The 17,934-nt window shown below is 47.3% G+C and overlaps 1 protein-coding gene across 1 annotated transcript; it reads left to right on the top strand.

The window, feature by feature from the left end:
* Positions 1–3,347: 3,347 nt before the first annotated feature.
* Positions 3,348–17,155, top strand: ABCC10 (ATP binding cassette subfamily C member 10; the record flags this gene model as incomplete). The annotated part of the gene is made up of 21 exons (XM_079532762.1): positions 3,348–3,508; positions 4,406–5,774; positions 6,690–6,917; positions 7,161–7,317; positions 8,004–8,143; positions 8,341–8,420; positions 8,567–8,738; positions 9,696–9,794; positions 10,007–10,196; positions 10,563–10,640; positions 11,011–11,202; positions 11,639–11,774; positions 12,167–12,362; positions 12,527–12,870; positions 13,041–13,210; positions 13,520–13,680; positions 14,090–14,343; positions 14,651–14,796; positions 15,255–15,352; positions 15,543–15,655; positions 17,020–17,155. The coding sequence occupies 21 exons, from the start codon at positions 3,348–3,350 to the stop codon at positions 17,153–17,155; spliced, it is 4,620 nt and encodes a 1,539-aa protein (XP_079388888.1).
* Positions 17,156–17,934: the final 779 nt, after the last annotated feature.

The raw sequence follows: 17,934 nt of genomic DNA, 5'->3' as shown, positions 1-17,934 counted from the left end.
TAGCTAATTGGATGCTGAGGGCAAAGTTGAGGTAATAAGGTGTCTGAATTCTTGTGAAGCCTCAAAGTCACAGGAGCAAATGACATTGAGAAGTGAAACAACAGAGTAAGAAAAGTCAGCAGTAGCAGTGTATGAATGAGTAAACAAGTCAGAACTGATGTTAATTCAGATTAGGCCGCAAGTAAAAAACAATGTAGAGAAAGACATATCTTAATTACTGTTTTTTGCCTTCATTTGTTTGAGCTGAGAATAGATATAGGTCTGTGAGGCAGCCGTACAGCACTTCCTCTAATGCTAAAATTCTGAGTTACTACTAAGAAGAGAGGCAGTTCTGTGAATATTTCCTTTTGAGAAATTGTAGTGGATAATATTACTCTGTCTTTTGAACTTTGCATTAATTTTTCCCTTGGAAAGCAGTGTGAAATAGGTATGTTCTATCTTCGTGTCCAGGCAAAGTAACCCATTCCTGGAAGATTTTGGTCTGAACCAAATCAACCTATGTCATGGAATTTGAAGATAGTTCAGCTGATACAGAAGTCCTGGCTGCAAGCACAGAAAAAGCATCCAAATAGATAACTTGTTTTCAGAGATTTTACGTCTATAATCACAAGGTTGGTATTTCTGGATTTAAGGCTTGTCTAGACTGGCTTCTGTTTCAGTTCAGTATTTACTTTTAGCTGGGTAGTGGAATAAATATGGAGCCTATGCTCTTTCTCTGACTCAAGTCCTGGGAAAGGTTAATAATGTGTTAAATAATCTGTTACAGAATGAACTCATAAGAAAAGGTGTGGGGATAGTCTCTATTGGCCAAATTATTTTTCTTCACTGTAAATATTCAATCTAGATGGTTGGAAAAACTGACTAATATACAGTTAATAAAATCTGGACTATGTTGGCCTGTGGGGAGGGTTATTAAGCCTGACTTGTTTGTTTGAATGCTGTGGTTATTTGATAATCACATATGTCAGGTGTATCTCCATAGAGCACGAAGTACTTGTGAGCAGTACACCCACAGGCCTATATTCCACATACATATTTTAAGCAAGTCCAACACATAGCAGTATTCAGGAAGGTGAAATAGCTGAAAGGAAGCATGAAAAGGAGGAATGTTTAGATTCTGGTTTTGCTTCTACTTAAATGTGCTTAGGCAGAGCAGGCACCAGTGATTTCAGATTAGTTGGGGTGGATTAGTATTCTCAGAGGCATCTGAAAGCTGATAGTCTTTCAGCCCAGGTGGAAAAATTCAAAGGAGAGAATATGATCCTTTTTCCTGGTATCTGAGGACTTGTTTGGTGTCTTACAAAAGTTTGTTATTATTTATTTTTTTAATTTGAAATTAAAATAAGATGTTTGAACTGTGAAATCTGAAAGTTTCACTTGGGTGCAGCTCATGCTTCAGCCTCTTGTGTCTCTATTTGCTGTCTTGAGAACGTGCTTATTTCATTTTTTGAAGGGAAGCTTCCTTGACTGCAGAGGATGTAAACTAATTATCAAGGCCTCTACAGAAAAGTTTATTCTAGAAACCTCTAAATGGCCTTTGGGAGGATCCACAGCTTGACCAAAGGTACCTAACCAGTACAGATTAGTATCTTGCTTGGACATGAAAAGGCAACCTTGCAACTCTGACACTTTAAGGACCTTAAGAAATAAGAATCCTCAAAAACAAAAATTAAACAATGTTGTACAGACATTTAGGAAAATAGTGCTATGTCAAGAAGTTGATCTGAACCAGAGCAGAAATTTTTGTCCCTCTTTGGATTTGTATGTTCTAAAGCAATAAAAACTCTCAGTAATGAATACTAGAGTGAATGTTGCCTTGTGCTGCTTTATAGGACAGTCTTCATTCCAGCTAAGTCTGTGCATCTGTGAGCAGGAGCCGTATGTCAGCACTGACTTCAGTCTCCATGCAGAAGCCAGTTTTCTGATGTGATGGATACAGAGACCAGAGGGTCCTGAAATCTGCAGAGAGGACAGAGAGCCAGTAAAGCTTGACCAAAAGAAAAAAAAAATCTTTTCTCACATGGCAAGAAGATTAGAGAACAGTGTGGCATGGAAGGAGTTTCTGAACTTGTATGGGATTCCTGTAGGGATGGCAGACACTCAGATGGGTCTTCTCATGCTTTGTCCTTCTTCATAAACCCACAGCAGAAATCCTTGTGGTGATGCCAGCTGCTACGTCTTTGTCTCCTCATACTTCTTTCCAGGAAACTATCATTAGAGAGTACTGTGTCCTCCAAGTACGTGCTCTTATCTCTGCTGCCTAACTCCTCTGGCCAGATTGCTCTGTGTTCCGGGACAGGAATGTCAGTGGCATTCTGCTACCTCAGCACCCTGCTGATAACGCTTGCTAGCTCAGAGAATGCTTTATTGCCTTTCTGAAGAGCTGTGAGTTGAAAGTAAAATTGGCTACCGGTGATGAATTATTGTCAGAGATGCGCTAATTTTCCCTGGTAAGAGGGAGTACTGAGGGACGGTTTGGGGAAATTGAGTATCTCGAGCACCTGCTGCGAAGTCAGCGGTAGCAGCGCGTCCTCCGGACCGCAAGGGGGCGCGCGAGGCTCTCCTTGCCTCTCTCTTCCACGTGGGCAGCACGGAGCCGGGGGAGGGCCGAGCCTTGCCGAGGTACGGCGGGGGGTAGGGGTCAAAGTTGGGCATGCGGCGGCAGCAGCGCGTCGCTATGCCGGCCCCTCGGGGGAGCTGCCTGCCTCGGAGCGGCGTTGGTGCGGGCCGGGGGAGGCCCGGAAGACTCGGTGCTCGGCTGAGTTTGGTCGGACGGTGTAAGGCTCGAAACGGTTCGCGTGTATTTCAGTCTGCAAAGCACAGCGCGGAGCCCCCGAATTCTGCCGCTTTCCAGCCCGCCGGCACGCTTGTGTGAGCTGGAGGGTGCGTGGCGTTACGTGCTGCTTTAAGGAGCACCTTTGTCCGCACCCCTTTGAGGATGTGTAGAAGTATAACTGGTATGTGGTAGTTTAAGCAGCTCAAGGTATTTTGAGGCGGGATACAAGCATGCCACTGTTTCCTGATGTTAATTTGGCAGGATGAGCTGGCCAAGCAAGCGCTCGACCTGGCGGTGCAGCAAGTACAGCATTCCCAGAGCAGTGAGGCTGTGGGGTGGCTGCAGGAGGCAGCGTAGCTCCAGCTGGAGCTTGCTTGGTTTGCAGGGCAGCTGATAAGACACCAGGTGTGCAATAGCCCTGGACTGCCTGATCCAGGAAGCTGTTTCTGGTCCTATGTTCATTCCTTATCACAGTCCACCCTGAGCGGGGCTGTGCTTGTCCCGTGCCTCATGCTGTTTGCTCTTTTCAACCTCAGGAGCTCCATCTCTCGTGTTCAGTTCCCACTGAAGGATGGAAAACATCCTGGCTGGTTTGTGTGGGACCAGCCCAGAAGATCCACTCCCTGTGTGGGTTCATGGCAGAGTTGGCCATTGCTTTAATCAGCTGGCATTGAATGTGTTTCCTCATGTGATCCTTGCTGCGGTCAGCGCCTGCTTCCTTGGCACTCCAAGGTATGACAACTCACTTGTCTGGCACTTGATTATTAGGCAGGACTGGAGGCAGGATGGAAGGGCTGGAAATTAGTTCTCCTGGAATGTACCACATATGTCATTAGAGAAAGACACAATGTTATGATGCCGTTACATTTGTCAGTATCTGTCCTAATTCCAAGTACTGTGTTTAGCTCTGATTGATCCTTTGCAGAAAGGTATCCAGAAAGAACAGAGGGTATTGAGAATAAAATAACAGAGAAAAGTGAAAAGAATTTCAGTGAATGAGGGTTGTGAAAACTGGAAGTTTTCTTGACAGGGATCTAAATACGAGGTGGCATGGAAGATGTATGTGAGGTAATAAAGAGTTCAGCTAAATCAAAAATAGTTTTCCTGTTTACTGTTATCATGAATTTGTAAGTATGTCAATGTTCACTGATACTGAAAGGCCCCAAATAATAATGAAATCTTTTGCTAAGCAACTGAGATTGGACTTTACTTAGGCAGCATTATTGAAAGCAGATTTGAGAAGATAATTGTTCCGGAGAAAGTATCACAAGTATGAGGGAAATCTAACAGAATTTGATCATCCAAAGGTTAAATATACTTTTCTGTTAATCCTCAAGGATGGAGCCTCATTTGACCACAAAATATCAGTTTGCAAACAAATTTGTGCAGAGAAAAGTTATTTTCTATAGCATCTGAACCTCTGGTATTGATCAGATATTGGTTTTTATTGACCTGATCTAGTTCATCAATGTCCACAGCCTAAGTTAGATATCTAGGGAACTGAATAAAAAGAGGTGAAGTAAGAATGAATGGATGAAGGAAGGATGAGCAGAGGAAGAAAGGTGAGTGCTGACTGAGACATGATGGAATATCAACTGTGAAGATTTTATCTGCTCTTTCCTCCTCTAGATCTGGCTCTGGGATGTCTCACAGGCGAGGCTGGAGATGCAGAATTGCCATGTCATTTGTACTTGCTGGCTTGCTCCTTGCTGATATAATCCCAGCCGCCATTTCTCAGCAGGAGCTGGGCCCTGTATACCTGGAAGTGTTAGCCAGTGGCATTACTGCACTGACGTGGCTCACTCATGGCCTCGCACTCATCATGCTCTGCAGGTCCATTCACGGCTCTGCTAGGGGCCCTGCAGCCCTGGCTCTCCTCGCTCTCTTACCGCTGCCTTCCCTCCTCATCACACTGGTGTGGTATTGCCAAAGTGGGACAGCTTGGTCTCCTGCCCACCCTGCTGTCTCCTCCAGGTTCACCATTCTCTGTCTGAAGCTGGCCTCTCTGCTGACGTATGTGATTAGCTATCTCTTACCTGCTGCTGATAGGCATGAATTCCTCTCCATCAACAGCTCCTGGCAGCAGGATCAGCTCATTTCAGAGCCTGGGATCTCAGTGTCAGATCAGCAGGGAGTGGCAGAAGATGGTGAGAGCTGGCTCTCACGCTTCTTTTATGCTTGGATGAACCCTCTTATGAAACGTGGCTATCAGTGGAAGCTGAACCAACCACAAGATGTCTGTCTGCTTCCTCGAAAGCTTCAGGCTGCCAGGGTGTGCGATCAATTCTATGCCTGCTGGCAGAAGAAAGCAACTGTGCACCAAGTAGAGGAGGAGACAGTGTCTCTTACTAGCCCAATCATTGCTGGAGACAGTGGCAGTAGCAATGCCCTGGACAGGTCGCACCATGCCCAGGAGGCCGTGCGACTCCTCTCAGTGCTTCATGCAGCATTTGGGCTTCGTTTCTACTCCCTGGGATTTCTCAAGCTGGCTGGTAGCCTGCTCGGCTTCTCAGGCCCTCTGCTTCTGAACCTGCTGGTGAACTTCATGGAGTCACAGCAGGAGCCCTTGAGCCACGGAGTGCTCTATGCTCTTGGGCTCTTTGCTGGCTCCTTTGTGGGTGCGCTTTTACGGAACCAGTTCAGCTACGAGGTGCAGAAGGTGATGCTGATGGTGCGAGCTGCTGTCATCTCTGCCATTTACCGCAAGGCTCTGCGTGTTGGCAGCACCAGCCTTTCCCGCTTCACTGTGGGTGAAATCGTCAACTTCATGAGCACAGACACCAGTAGGTTGGTCAACTTCTGTCTCAGCTTCCACGAGGTGTGGAGCCTGCCCTTCCAGTTTGCCATTACGCTCTATCTTCTCTACCAGCAAGTGGGTGTAGCCTTTCTGGGAGGCCTGGCCCTGGCACTACTGCTTGTGCCCATCAACAAGGTCATAGCCAACCGCATCATGATGAGCAACACAGAGATGCTGAAGCACAAGGATACACGGGTCAAGGTGAGGGGAAGGTGGTGGCTTTATGAATTTGTTGTTAGGTTTTCTCCCCATTTGTCCCTGGAACATTGGCTTTTTAGCTACTTGATGTGCATTTCAAGAGGCTGTACTGAATAATCAGTGTTGGGAAAAGTGCTAGAGGGTTCGAAAGTGTTTCAGTGTAAAGTACATTCCCCACCCGCAAGATAGTGAATCTCTAATGCTTGTTTTGCCCTCTGGGCAAACTGAAGTTCCTTTGCAAGGTTCCTCTTCTGCATGCAGAAGATTGCTTCCTTTAGAGATGCTTCCATCCCATTACTTCGGTAATGCTGTCAGTAGTTGAGGTATCTTGCAGTCTGGACAAATGCAGTGATTGTGGATGTGGTGGTTTTATTTCACTCTAGTTTGGCACCCTCAGTCAGCTTTTCCACAGCTGTTTGGAACTACTGAAATATTTATCTTCCTGACAGAAGATGCATGTAGTAGTACAGGATGTGTTGGACCTCTTCCAGGTCTTTCAAGATGAGTTTGCTAGGCATCTTTCTTGCCTTTCATGTCAGGCACAGGCATATTTCAGCTTGCTCTGTTCATGCTGATGTGAGAGCAAGAGTGAAAGGGGAACATGTTGCAGGGATACCTGAGCTGTTAGATGTGAGCCTGCTTGGCTTTGGACGCAGGCTAACTGGGAAGTTGTATAGTATTTTGTCTTTTCGTGAGCCTTTCAGGCACAGGTAGCTGAGCAAGCTGGTGGAATGAATGAGAGCAAAGTTCTCAGCAGCTGCCACTTGAGTTTATATTTCTGTTAGCAAAAAATGGCTCCTGGTATCTGTAGCCTGGCCCTTAAGCAGGAGTCAAATGCAAACCTGAGCACAGCCCAGATGCCTAACTGGCATTTGGTGTGTTAAGCAGATATTGTGTGCTTTTTCTCTATGCCTGCAGCTAATGACGGAGTTCCTAAGTGGCATCCGTGTTATCAAGTTTTATGCCTGGGAGAAGCACTTCAGCACCAGGATAAATGCCTGCCGAGCTAAAGAGCTGCAGAAGTTGCGAGCCATCAAGTACTTGGATGCTGTGTGTGTTTATCTGTGGGCAGCACTGCCGGTTGTTGTCTCCATTGTCATCTTTATCACCTATGTCCTGATGGGTCACCAACTCACTGCCACAAAGGTGAGTGAAGGAGGAGGTCCCAATTGACAGCACTGCTCACTGTAGGTAGTAGAGCTTCAAATTTGTCTCTTGCAGAGGACAGTCTGCAGTGGGACTGCATCCCTGAGACATCTTTTCTAGGAAATGATCTCACCCTGTGTCTCTCCATAGCTTTTTTGTCTCTCACTCTTGAAGCCGTTTGGAGAATACAAGATGCAGAGGAGGTACTGCCTTTGGTTCATGGTTGTTTTCTTACCCATGCAGGTGTTCACAGCATTGGCCCTTGTGGGGATGCTCATTCTCCCCCTCAACAGCTTCCCATGGGTGTTGAATGGGACTTTGGAAGCCAAAGTTTCCCTGGATCGAATTCAGCGTTTCCTTGAACTCATGGACCAGGATTTGGAAGCTTATTATGCCCTAGGTAATGGCAAAGGATGCTGGCAGGGTTGGGACCCTGGGCAGGAGACATTTGGAGCAGAGAGCTGAGGTGTGAAAGGCAGCGCTGGAGGGCAGCCATCTGTCACACCATGACTCACCACTCAAGTTGTCAGAGTACTGGCACTTCATTTCTGTAAAAACAGAATACAAGGCTACAACATTTTTCTTTACCAAACATAGGCCATTGCTTGTCCTCAAAGAATCCCACCGCTAGTGTGCCTTTAAAAGAAGCTGCTCCCTCCTCCATCCAAAGTCTTCTGATAATGAAGCCATCAAAAACCCCAATTTTGCCTTGGCAAGAAGGCATGAGTACCTCTCCTGAGTCATCACAGTTCCATTTTTCTCCTTCCTTGCCTTATGCTAGTTCTCTGCCATTGTTTCACCTTCAACAATAAAACCAGATTATCCTCACAGTGTCTCACTGAGAGCCAGCAGGTCAGCCTGTGTGTTCTCTGGGAGTTGGAGAACGGAGGATTGGAGAAAATGAGGTGTAAGTTTAAGGACAAGTCAGTAAGCAAGTGTCTTTCTTATTTTGAGGTTGGGTTCAGGGCATTCTGGCCATGCTCTGTTTCTGCCTCTTGCATTTGGGAGCCAAGCTGATAGTATTCATGATGCCAGGTTCTTGTTGCCCTATGGCATTCTCACTGTAATGCTACTTCTTCCTTGTAGGTAGCACTTCAGGAACAGCTTCTGCCATAGATATAAGAGGTGCAGATTTTTCATGGGTGCCAGCCATACAAGGAAGCACCAGCCAGCCCTTATCTACTGGCAGTCTGCAACTGCACATTGAGAACCTCTCAGTGAGAAAGGTGAGCAGGAATGCAGGAGGAAACAAAGATGGCACTAGAGTGGCACATTTTCCTGGTTTTACGAGCTACATGTGAAGATTTTCTCTTGGCTCAGTGGTACAGGACACATATAATGTCTCTCAGAGTTGAGATGGACTGGAGGAAGTCTGTGCTGTGTATTAACATATCAGGTTGGTCCTTTTCAATTCCCTTTACAGGGAATGCTCCTGGGAGTTGTTGGGAAGGTTGGATCTGGAAAGAGCTCTCTGCTTGCAGCTATCACTGGAGAACTCATTAAGTAAGTAATATTAAGACTTCTCCTTGCCTAGTCCTCCCACACCATGGCAGGAGGGGACCATTGAGTGCTACTTGTATTTCTTGGTCATTTTGATCTACTGACAGTTTACCTTTGCTGTCTTTCTGCTTATCTCTGGTGTGTTGCAGACAAGGTGGGCAAGTATATATTTGTGACCTGGAGCAAGGATTTGGCCTGGCCACACAGGAGCCTTGGATCCAATTTGCCACTGTCCGTGAAAACATCCTTTTTGGGCGACAATATGATGCCAGGCTGTATGAGGAGGTGGTAGAGGCCTGTGCCCTCTCTGAGGACCTGAATGTGAGTGCCCGAACTGCAAAACTTCTTGGGCTTCCTCAGCCATACATTCTGCCTGATATTCACTGGGAGGAGTTCTCATTCTTGCAGGCTTTAACCTGCTTTTCTGGTGTCACAGTCACTCAGCTTTACTATGATTAGCAGTCCGAGATTGTACTCAGCACCAGTTTTCTTTAAGATGTGAGATCGCTCCGTTAGCACTTTGGATGGTTTCCTTGGTGCTAAGCCAAAAACTCTTGATTCTGATGAAAGATATTCTATCAGAACATTGACTGCCAGGTTTTTCAACAGAATCTGTCAGCAGCTGATGCTTTTTTGGATCAGAGATGCTGAGTCCTTCCATCAATAATGCATGTATTATACGTTTGAAGCTCGTGGCTATATTAGCCAATAAATTTGCTGTTAGACCTGGTGAGAAGCTAGCCTCCTCTTCTGAGTTTATAACCTAGACAGTGAATTTCTGAAGTGCCAGGTACTAGAAGCTCCTATTTGCTTCAGGAGAAGCAGTGAGTACTGTACAAGGGCAAGGTATTTATTTGACAAGTGGTAGCCTATGCCTATGGGAAGTATTTCTGGCTGCTGAAATTTAGTGTTTTTTTTTTTTTTTTTCTTCCTGCTAAGCTGGGAACGGGCCCTGGCATTATTCTGTTGTAGGCACAGCTATTGCTTTCCCAGATAAACCTTGGGCACAGTTCTGGAGTTGTCTCGGACCAGAAGTCACTCAGTGGGTAGTTTATATGTGGCCACCTATTTTGGAATATAAGAGTCTAGTGGCATGAATATTGCCAAGCTTGCCAGTTGCCTGCAGAACCACTGTATGTATTGTTGCATTGTTTCATTGTTTTGTAAGTTATCATCCAAAGAGTTGCTGACAGAGTCAGGAGAGGGATCTCAGTGTTCTCATCTTTAGTCCACAGTGGTTTCCTATCCTTTTTAAACAGATTTCCTTGAATGTTTCAGGTCTTACCTGCAGGTGACCAGACAGAGGTGGGTGAAAATGGTGTGACACTCAGTGGGGGTCAGAAGGCTCGAATAGCCCTTGCCAGGGCTGTTTACCAGGTAAATAGCAAAGCAGTTCTGCTGTGCCTTGTGCCAAGTTGATTGTAAAGTTGGAAGCATGCAGATGTACAGTGTGCTCTGGCTGCATGCCTTAAACCACTTCATGCTGGCCTAAAGTTTCTGGCAGTGTGCCACGCTGAGACACTTCTCTCCAGCATTGCCTGCTCAGGCAGGGCCAACAGCTATATCCTTGTCTCTTGTCTTTTTCTTAGGAAAAAGAGTTTTACCTTCTTGATGATCCCCTGGCTGCAGTTGATGCGGATGTAGCTAATCATCTTATGCAGAAGTGCATTCTTGGAATTCTCCAACACAAGACCAGAATCCTTTGCACCCATAGGACAGAATTTTTGGAGAAGGCCGATGCCTTGTTGTTGATGGACAATGGCAGGATAATCAAGACAGGTACAGTGGCTGTCTTCATAGGCACCCATTTGTGCCAGTTTGGAGTGGCTGGAGCAAAGACGGCCGTTAGGGAGTAGGAGTAACTAGTGGGGAACACAAGGAAGGATAAAGAGTTTGAGGACACTGCAGGTGAGTGAAGAAGACTGTGTGGAAGGGAGCATACAGACTCACAGATATAGACATAGAAAGATGATAACACAGAAGGCCATGGCAGGGATAGATGAAGAAGAACTTTAAAGAAAGCAGTTGCTGTGGGAGAAAATAGGAAATGTCATGAGAACAAACCTGGTCCATTTCATAACAATAATCAGGAAGAATCATCTATTTATCTCAGGCTCTGAAACATGTGCGTGTGTTTCTTTGCAGGCCCACCAGCTGATATCCTGCCTCTTGTGGAATCTGTCCCCAAATTCAAGGATATGAACAAGAGGCGGAATGATAAAGGTCTGCACCTGGCAAGCTTGGGGGTGGCTGGGACAGTACGGATCATCCGAGCACCCAGAGAGAACCTATATTTGATGGCTTTTGGCCTTGAAGCAGAGCTCTCACTACCTATGGCAGAGCTGATCTATGGGTATTGTGTTCAAAGGGGAAGAGAAGGCTATCTGCTATTGGTCTGATACAGTGTTTGGATCTGCTTTTCCATTCGTGGCTCAGATCTGGATAGGAATCTGCCAGCATTGGTGCACCTATCGCAAAAGGGCAGAGAGGAGGAAATAAATCTTCCTCATGGCCTTGCTCTGTTGTCATCAAGGAGCAGCTGCAGGAGGTACCAACGTCACACTGACTTTTGTGTTTCCTTCTGTCCCAACAGACTCTGATGAGCAGGACCAGGAAGAAGTTATAGAGATAGAGGCAGAAGAATCATCGCAGGACAAATGTCTCCTCCACAAGGAGGAGGAAAAGAAAGAAGGGGCTCTGGATTTTCAGGTCTACAAGGCATATTGGTTGGCAATGGGAAGCTGCTTAGCATTATCTATCCTTCTCTCACTGCTCCTGATGCAAGGTGAGGCAATGATCCAAGAACACATCTCTCTTTAAATGTTCCTGTCCTTTTTTTTCCTGGCTGTGTGGAGTCCAGGGAAAGAAAATAGTAAGAGGTTTGATCGCTCTCCCCACACCAAGAAGAGCCCTTTTCCACAAACTAGTATAGTATGTTGGGAATGAGGGGGGAATTATGTGGGGAAAAGGAAAAAGGATCTGGCCTCTCATTTGCTGCTGTAGTTGTGTGTCTGTTTGTTTAGCAGTTTCCTTTCACTGCTGCAGATCATGGCAGTTCTCTTGCTTCTGTTCTACTAGTAACAATGCAGAATGAGGACAGGGACTGCATGAGGCTGAGTCGCAATAACTGAAATTTCCCAGCAGCTTCCCTTCCAATTTTTCTGCTTTGTGTTTGCTGACTTGAAGATTGAATCCTTTATGCAGTCTGTCTCTCTCTGTAGCATCCAGAAATATCTCAGATTGGTGGCTCTCACACTGGATCTCCAGCATATCCCAAGCAGCAAATACATCTGTGATGGTCTCTTCAGCTTCCCTACCTTCCACAAAGCTGCTTCTCTTCTCCGTTGTTGGGCTTGTGTAAGTGAATGCTGAGCAGGAGATGCTGAAGGAAACACACTCATTTACTCATTTTGCCTTTGTGCATTTCCTGTGAGTATCCTTCTTGAGACCATCTCATTGCAGGCAGGGGATCTGTAAGACTGCTTTGAGAAAGGGAAAAAAAAAAAATTGAAATCTCTGGCCAGACAGGGAATTTATGAGGTGTCTGTAGAGCCTGTAACCAGAGGCTGATGGAAGGCCTCTGGCTGCATAAGTAGTCAGTATTTATCTCAGCAGGGCAAAAGAGGAGTATCCGGCTCAAGTATCCCAATTTTCCCTCAAGTCTGCTTTTCAGTTCTGATGCCCTGAGTGTAACTTTACTGCTATGGGGACCTAAGCAGGTTCATAATCTTCCTCCTTCTCTGTTCTAGCTCCCCGATTCAAGTTCTGAACACAGCCCCAGTCCCTTCCAATGCTTCGGTGGATGTGAATTTCTACCTGGCAGTTTATGGGGGCATTGCAGGGGCCAACTCTCTCTTCACCATTTTTCGGGCCTTCCTATTTGCCTATGGCACTATCCGTGCTGCCATTGTCATTCACAAACGACTGCTCCAGAGAGTTATAAAGGTAATGGTCTGAAAATACAGTACAGAGTTCTTGCAAGTCATTCTGCACTGGTGTGTTTTTAATAGTTTGGAGTAAGGGTGTGAGAAGTAGATTTCTGCTGTGTTTATCTGATGAACTGATTAGCTGCCTCTGGCTGACTTGCTTTCTCAATCCTCTGTTGCCAGGCCACAGTCACCTTCTTTGACACCACACCAACAGGCCGGATCCTGAACCGCTTCTCCTCAGATCTGTACTGTGTGGATGACAGCTTGCCATTTATCCTTAACATTTTCTTGGCTAACATGTATGGGCTTTTGGGCATGCTGGTGATAATCACTTACGGTCTCCCTTGGATTGGCCTGGTCTTACTTCCTCTGGCTGCTATTTACTTCTCCATCCAACGCTATTACCGGCGCACATCCCGGGAACTCAAGCGTCTTTACAGTGTCACCCTGTCTCCCATTTACACTCATTTCTCAGAGACTCTCTCAGGACTGAGCAGCATTAGAGCCATGCGGGCCACACAAAGGTGAGTGGAAGGAAAGAGCACCTAGAGAGGCAGAGTTTTGGCTTTATAGATCAGGGTCATCCTAACATGGAGCTAGTTACATGGTGGTAGGAATGCCCATGATTTTGGGCAGTAGCAATGAGGGCTGAGTGGTGCACAGCCTTTATGAACTTCTGTTATGCTTCCACCAGGTTTGAGTTGGAGAATGAGCTGCGCCTAGAACACAATCAACGCTGCCTCTTTGCCAGCAACACAGCAATGCAGTGGCTGGACATTCGCTTGCAAATGATTGGAGTTGCTGTGATTACAGCTATTGCAGGAATTGCCATCATCCAGCACCAGAAGCAGATAGGAAATCCAGGTAGGCTGTCGGGGTTTTTCTTTGCCTCCCTGAGACTGTGGTCCAGGGATTCCTCTCAGCCCAGAGTTGCATGTCTCTGTATACCAGAGTAAAATCCAGAGTTCCTGCTCCTTGTCACTCTGTATGTTGCCCACATTGTGATGCTTTGGCTCCTGTTGCTGCTTTTACACATCCCTGTGCAACAGTGAGATCCCAGACTCCAGAGTGCTGGCTTCTCTCTTTTCTTTTGTGTTGTTTTTTCTTTGTCCTTCCAAGATCCCAGCTCCTTCCCTGCCATTAACATCCTTGTGTATGCTTTTGTCCTCTCAGGACTTGTGGGTCTGGCACTCTCATATGCGCTGTCTGTTACAAACCTGCTCTCAGGCCTCATTTCCAGCTTCACTACAACAGAAACCATGATGGTGAGCGTGGAGCGGACAGAGGAATATACCACAGACATCCCCATGGAGCCCCAGGATAAACTGGTCCAGGTAAAACCTTAAGTATGTTTTCAGGGATCAGCCCATCTGCTGGCCCTGTGCCTTGTGGTTTCTTCCTGGGGAAGGTCAAAAGGTTCCAATGAGTGGTTGGAAACACTCACTCAGAGAATCTGCTTCAGTTATTCATCCTTTACCAATACACCCCCAGGAGGATAAACCTCAGGCAGGAATTGTTGAAGGCTAGAGTGATGGAAAAGGATGGAAAAGCAGAAGGGGGTGTTAGGGCTAAACTGTGAGAGGGGAAAAAAGTTGTAGAAGGAGACAGATCTGAGCTGCACCTTCAGTCTGTTCAAAAGCCAAGCAATTATCCAAAAGGATGTGTGACTCTTGGCCTATGTGGAGATGGGGCTGAAGATGGCAGTCACATTCATCCTCTGTCTTTCTCTGGTGCTTCTCTTAGGTTGCTGCTGACTGGCCAAGCCAAGGGCTTGTGGAGTTCCAGCAAGTGATCCTGGCCTACCGAGCAGGCCTTCCCAATGCACTTGATGGAGTGAGTTTCACAGTGTACCCTGGAGAGAAGGTGGGGATTGTGGGTCGCACAGGATCTGGAAAATCCACCCTTTTCTTGGCACTATTCCGCATGCTGGAGCTGAAAGCAGGCCGTATTCTCCTGGATGGTGTTGACAGCCAGCTGGTGGGCTTGGAGGAGCTGAGGTACAGAGGGTCTGAGCAGAGCAAGGGCCAGCCTGGGTGGAGGGGGTCTGGAAGCCACTGGTTGGATACCAAAAAGAAGAGTCAGGAGGAAAAGGCTTACTCTCTTGTCTGTAGTGGTTTCTCATAAGTTGCTTTGTTGTTTCTGTAGACCTGTACTGAGGAAACCAAGTTGAATATGTGACTTAAGCCCTATCTCTGTGTCTTTAAGATATGCAGCCAAGGCATGCCGGGGGGGGGGGGGGGGGAAGAGGCCATTGCTTTTCTGCAGAACCTACCCCATGTGCCTTCAGCTATCCTTTGCTTGCAGATCTAGACTGGCTATCATCCCCCAGGATCCGTTTTTATTCAGTGGCTCAATCCGAGAGAATTTGGACCCTCAGGGAAAATGGACAGATGCTGAACTCCATGAAGTGCTAGAGCAGTGCCACCTGCGGGATGCTGTTACCCAGATAGGTGAGTCTGGAGTCAGTGTGGAGAGATTGGTGGGCCCTGCTACTGGGAGTAGAAAGAAAGCTTCCAGTCAGAAAGCTGATGAAAAGGGATCAGGTAGATGTGGTAGGGAATTGGTTAGATGAGGCCCCACTAGCGCCAGTGAGAGCCCAGTGACATTCCCAGAGATTTAGTATCAAGAAACAGTCAGGTGGTGGATTGGATGGCAGAATCTTGCTGATCAGCCTAGGCACCAGTGGATGCTCAGGCAGAGCCTCAGAGAGATGCCATAGCCCTGGTTCTAGCAGCACATTTCATGTCTCTGGCAGATGTTGCTTGCATCCAAGCAGAAAGGCTTTGATTTCAAAGGCTTGGGACTGACTGGGATTGGAATTTTGAGTGCTGCGGGGGAAAAAAAAGCAGACTGGGAGAGCTGTCTACACAGAGCGTGATGTGATAACTGCTCAGTTTGACCTCTGCAGGTGGATTGGACAGTGAGCTGGGAGAGAGAGGAAAGAGTCTATCTGTGGGTCAGAGGCAGCTGGTGTGTCTGGCAAGAGCCCTCCTGACGCAGGCCAAGGTGAGTGCCTGCCTCCATCAAAGCGAGGAGTGAGTTGCTGATGGCTGTGTTGGCACAACAGGGCAGGGTGCTCCAGGAGTGGGGTGTGGTGGTGATGGATGACCTGTGCTACCTTGTCACACTATCCCTTGACATAGACTGGGGTCTCCTCAGTGATGTTTGGGTGTCCCCTTCTCTCTGTCCCTGGCAGGTGTTGTGCATTGATGAGGCCACAGCCAGTGTGGATCAGAAGACAGACCAGCTGCTGCAGCAAACCATCCGCCAGCGCTTTGCTGACAAAACTGTTTTGACCATTGCTCACAGGTAGGGAGAAACCATCGCTCCATGTGTAAATTCGTTTTGACGCAGTGTTATGCCCTCAGAGGAAGCAGTGGCTGTGCCTCCCATGCCTGAAGGTTGAGCAGAACAAGGCGGTTAAAATGCTGTACCTAGAAACTGGGTGACAGCAGAGGGAAATACTGTATGGCTGATGGCTCTCTTGGGCATTGCCTGCTGGGACCAGGGGGTGAACTGGGCGTGAGGTTCTGGCTAATGGGGCAAGGAGCAGTGGGGAAATACCCTACACAAAAACAGCAGTTGGACATATGAGTGAAGCAGGTGGCTCTGGCTCAGTAGAGGGCACTGCAGGACAACCAAAGGTGAAGGGCTGCAGGCAGCTTCTGGCCAGGGGAGGTAGAGCACTTGTTAATTCTGTTTTCCAGTCCTCCGAGTGTTGGTTCCAGCCTGCATCTGACCCTGACAGGCTAGACATTCCCCAGACAGTACACTGCAGCAGTGCTTGCTCCACAGCCAAGAGAGCTAATGTAAGAGTCAAAGCAGTGACAGAGGAGCACAAAACACAAATGCTGTGGATACTGAGAAGGGATGGGTAAGCAGTGGTCTCTGCCCTGAATGCTCCCACTGTTGCCAAATGGAAGAGAATTTGGAGGAAAGTCATGCAGTAGTATGTAGGGTGTTTTAAAGGGAAATGCTTCCCAGCACCGGGTTTACCACAAAAATAAAAATCAGGCAAGCAGGTGACAGGGGGTGTTGTCAAGTGGGAGTGGTGGATAACAGGCAGGGTGGGCCAGACCTTGCAAGGGAATTGAGTGGGTCTTGTTAAGTGGATTAGATAAGGAGGTAGGAGATGGGAATAGGATTTGAATGCTAGGGAGATAATGCAGAGCTAGAGTAGAAAAGTAAGCACACTGTGGGCTGAGGTGTGTGTTTGGGGTGTGGTCAAGCTCTCTTTGAAAGAGACAATTACTGAGGAGAACCAACAGAGGAGGGAGTGACAGAAGGTAAAGCAAGACTGGGTTGGAAATGGCCCCAGCCTCTTTTCCACTAGAACTGAGATTGGGTAGAGCACTAAGGAGGGAGAAATAATGATGGGATTCTGTATCTGTGGTTGTTCCACACCATTCGGTTTTGAGTGAGCCATTAATTGGATGGGCAAACAGAAGCAACTCAATAACTCTGCTGTGAGGATGGAAACATCTTGTATTTCAGCGGTGGACAGAAGTTGCCTGGTGAACTGGACTGTAGCATGCCTCGGAGTGCATAAGGAGAGGCTCTGTGAATATTAGTGCTGGGCATGTCTTGGGCCTGTTCTTGACAGCAGGTAAAGCAGTGGGTAGAGTTCTTCCTCCTCAGCTCCACTAATGTGTCCTGGTGTCTGCTGTCCACAGGCTGAACACCATCTTGGACTCGGATCGTGTGTTAGTGATGCAGGCTGGAAGAGTGGTGGAGCTGGACTCACCTGCCTGCCTAAGCAAAAGGGACGGCTCCTTGTTTCAGCGCCTGCTACACAGTGGGCAGCAGTGACCTCCTTCTGGGGCTGAGGTCAGGCAGTCCTTCTGGGTCTGTGTCTGCCTTTCCTCTTGCTTCAGCTGGCAGCTCCATCCCTGCAGGGCCAGGAGCTGCTGAAGTGAGAGGAGGGGTCATTGCCTCCTGCTGACAATGACTGTGTATCTCAGGAATGGAAGCATGGCCTTTCTTATAGTAGGGAAAAGCGAACTGGTGCTTAGGGCCATGTGAGCCTGGCTGGTGGGGCACTGTTGCCCTCCAAAGCTTCCCTTTGAGATTACAGAGGGCTTTACTCCTCACTGAAGAATCAGTGACTCCTAATCTGAGGCTCAGTCTCATGTATACAATTTAGAATAAAATGGAAACATTCTTGTGAAGTTGTGTTATTTGGGTTCCTTTCCCCTTTGCCCTCCAGACATAGACTTGCTTGTGAGCTGCAGAAGTGGTACCCTCTGCACTAACATAACCCTTCCTTCTTCCTAGAACAGCCAGGGAACTTTGACCTCTCCAGATACCCTAGAAGTTTGCAACCAGGGATCTTACTGCTCTTTTTCTGGCTTGCAGTGGAGACCCTTCCTTCCCAAAGGCCAGAATGCAATGACATTAAAGGCCCCTTAAGGCTAGTTTATTCCAACACCATTTTTCCTAGGGAAACTCCCCTTGACTCCTCCCCTGCTCCCAGCTGCACAAACACTTGGCTTCTTTCAATTAGAGAATCAGCTTACTCTTCCCATCTTGCCCTTGCACTTAGTCTTGTCTTTTCCTTGCTCTCCAGCACTCTGAGTCAGTGCCTTGCA

The sequence above is a fragment of the Tetrao urogallus genome (genome assembly GCF_951394365.1).
Source record: "Tetrao urogallus genome assembly, chromosome: 2".
Classification (NCBI taxonomy): domain Eukaryota; kingdom Metazoa; phylum Chordata; class Aves; order Galliformes; family Phasianidae; genus Tetrao; species Tetrao urogallus.
The sequence above is the reverse complement of the archived record's forward strand: the minus strand, read 5'-3'. Positions and strand labels throughout refer to the sequence as shown.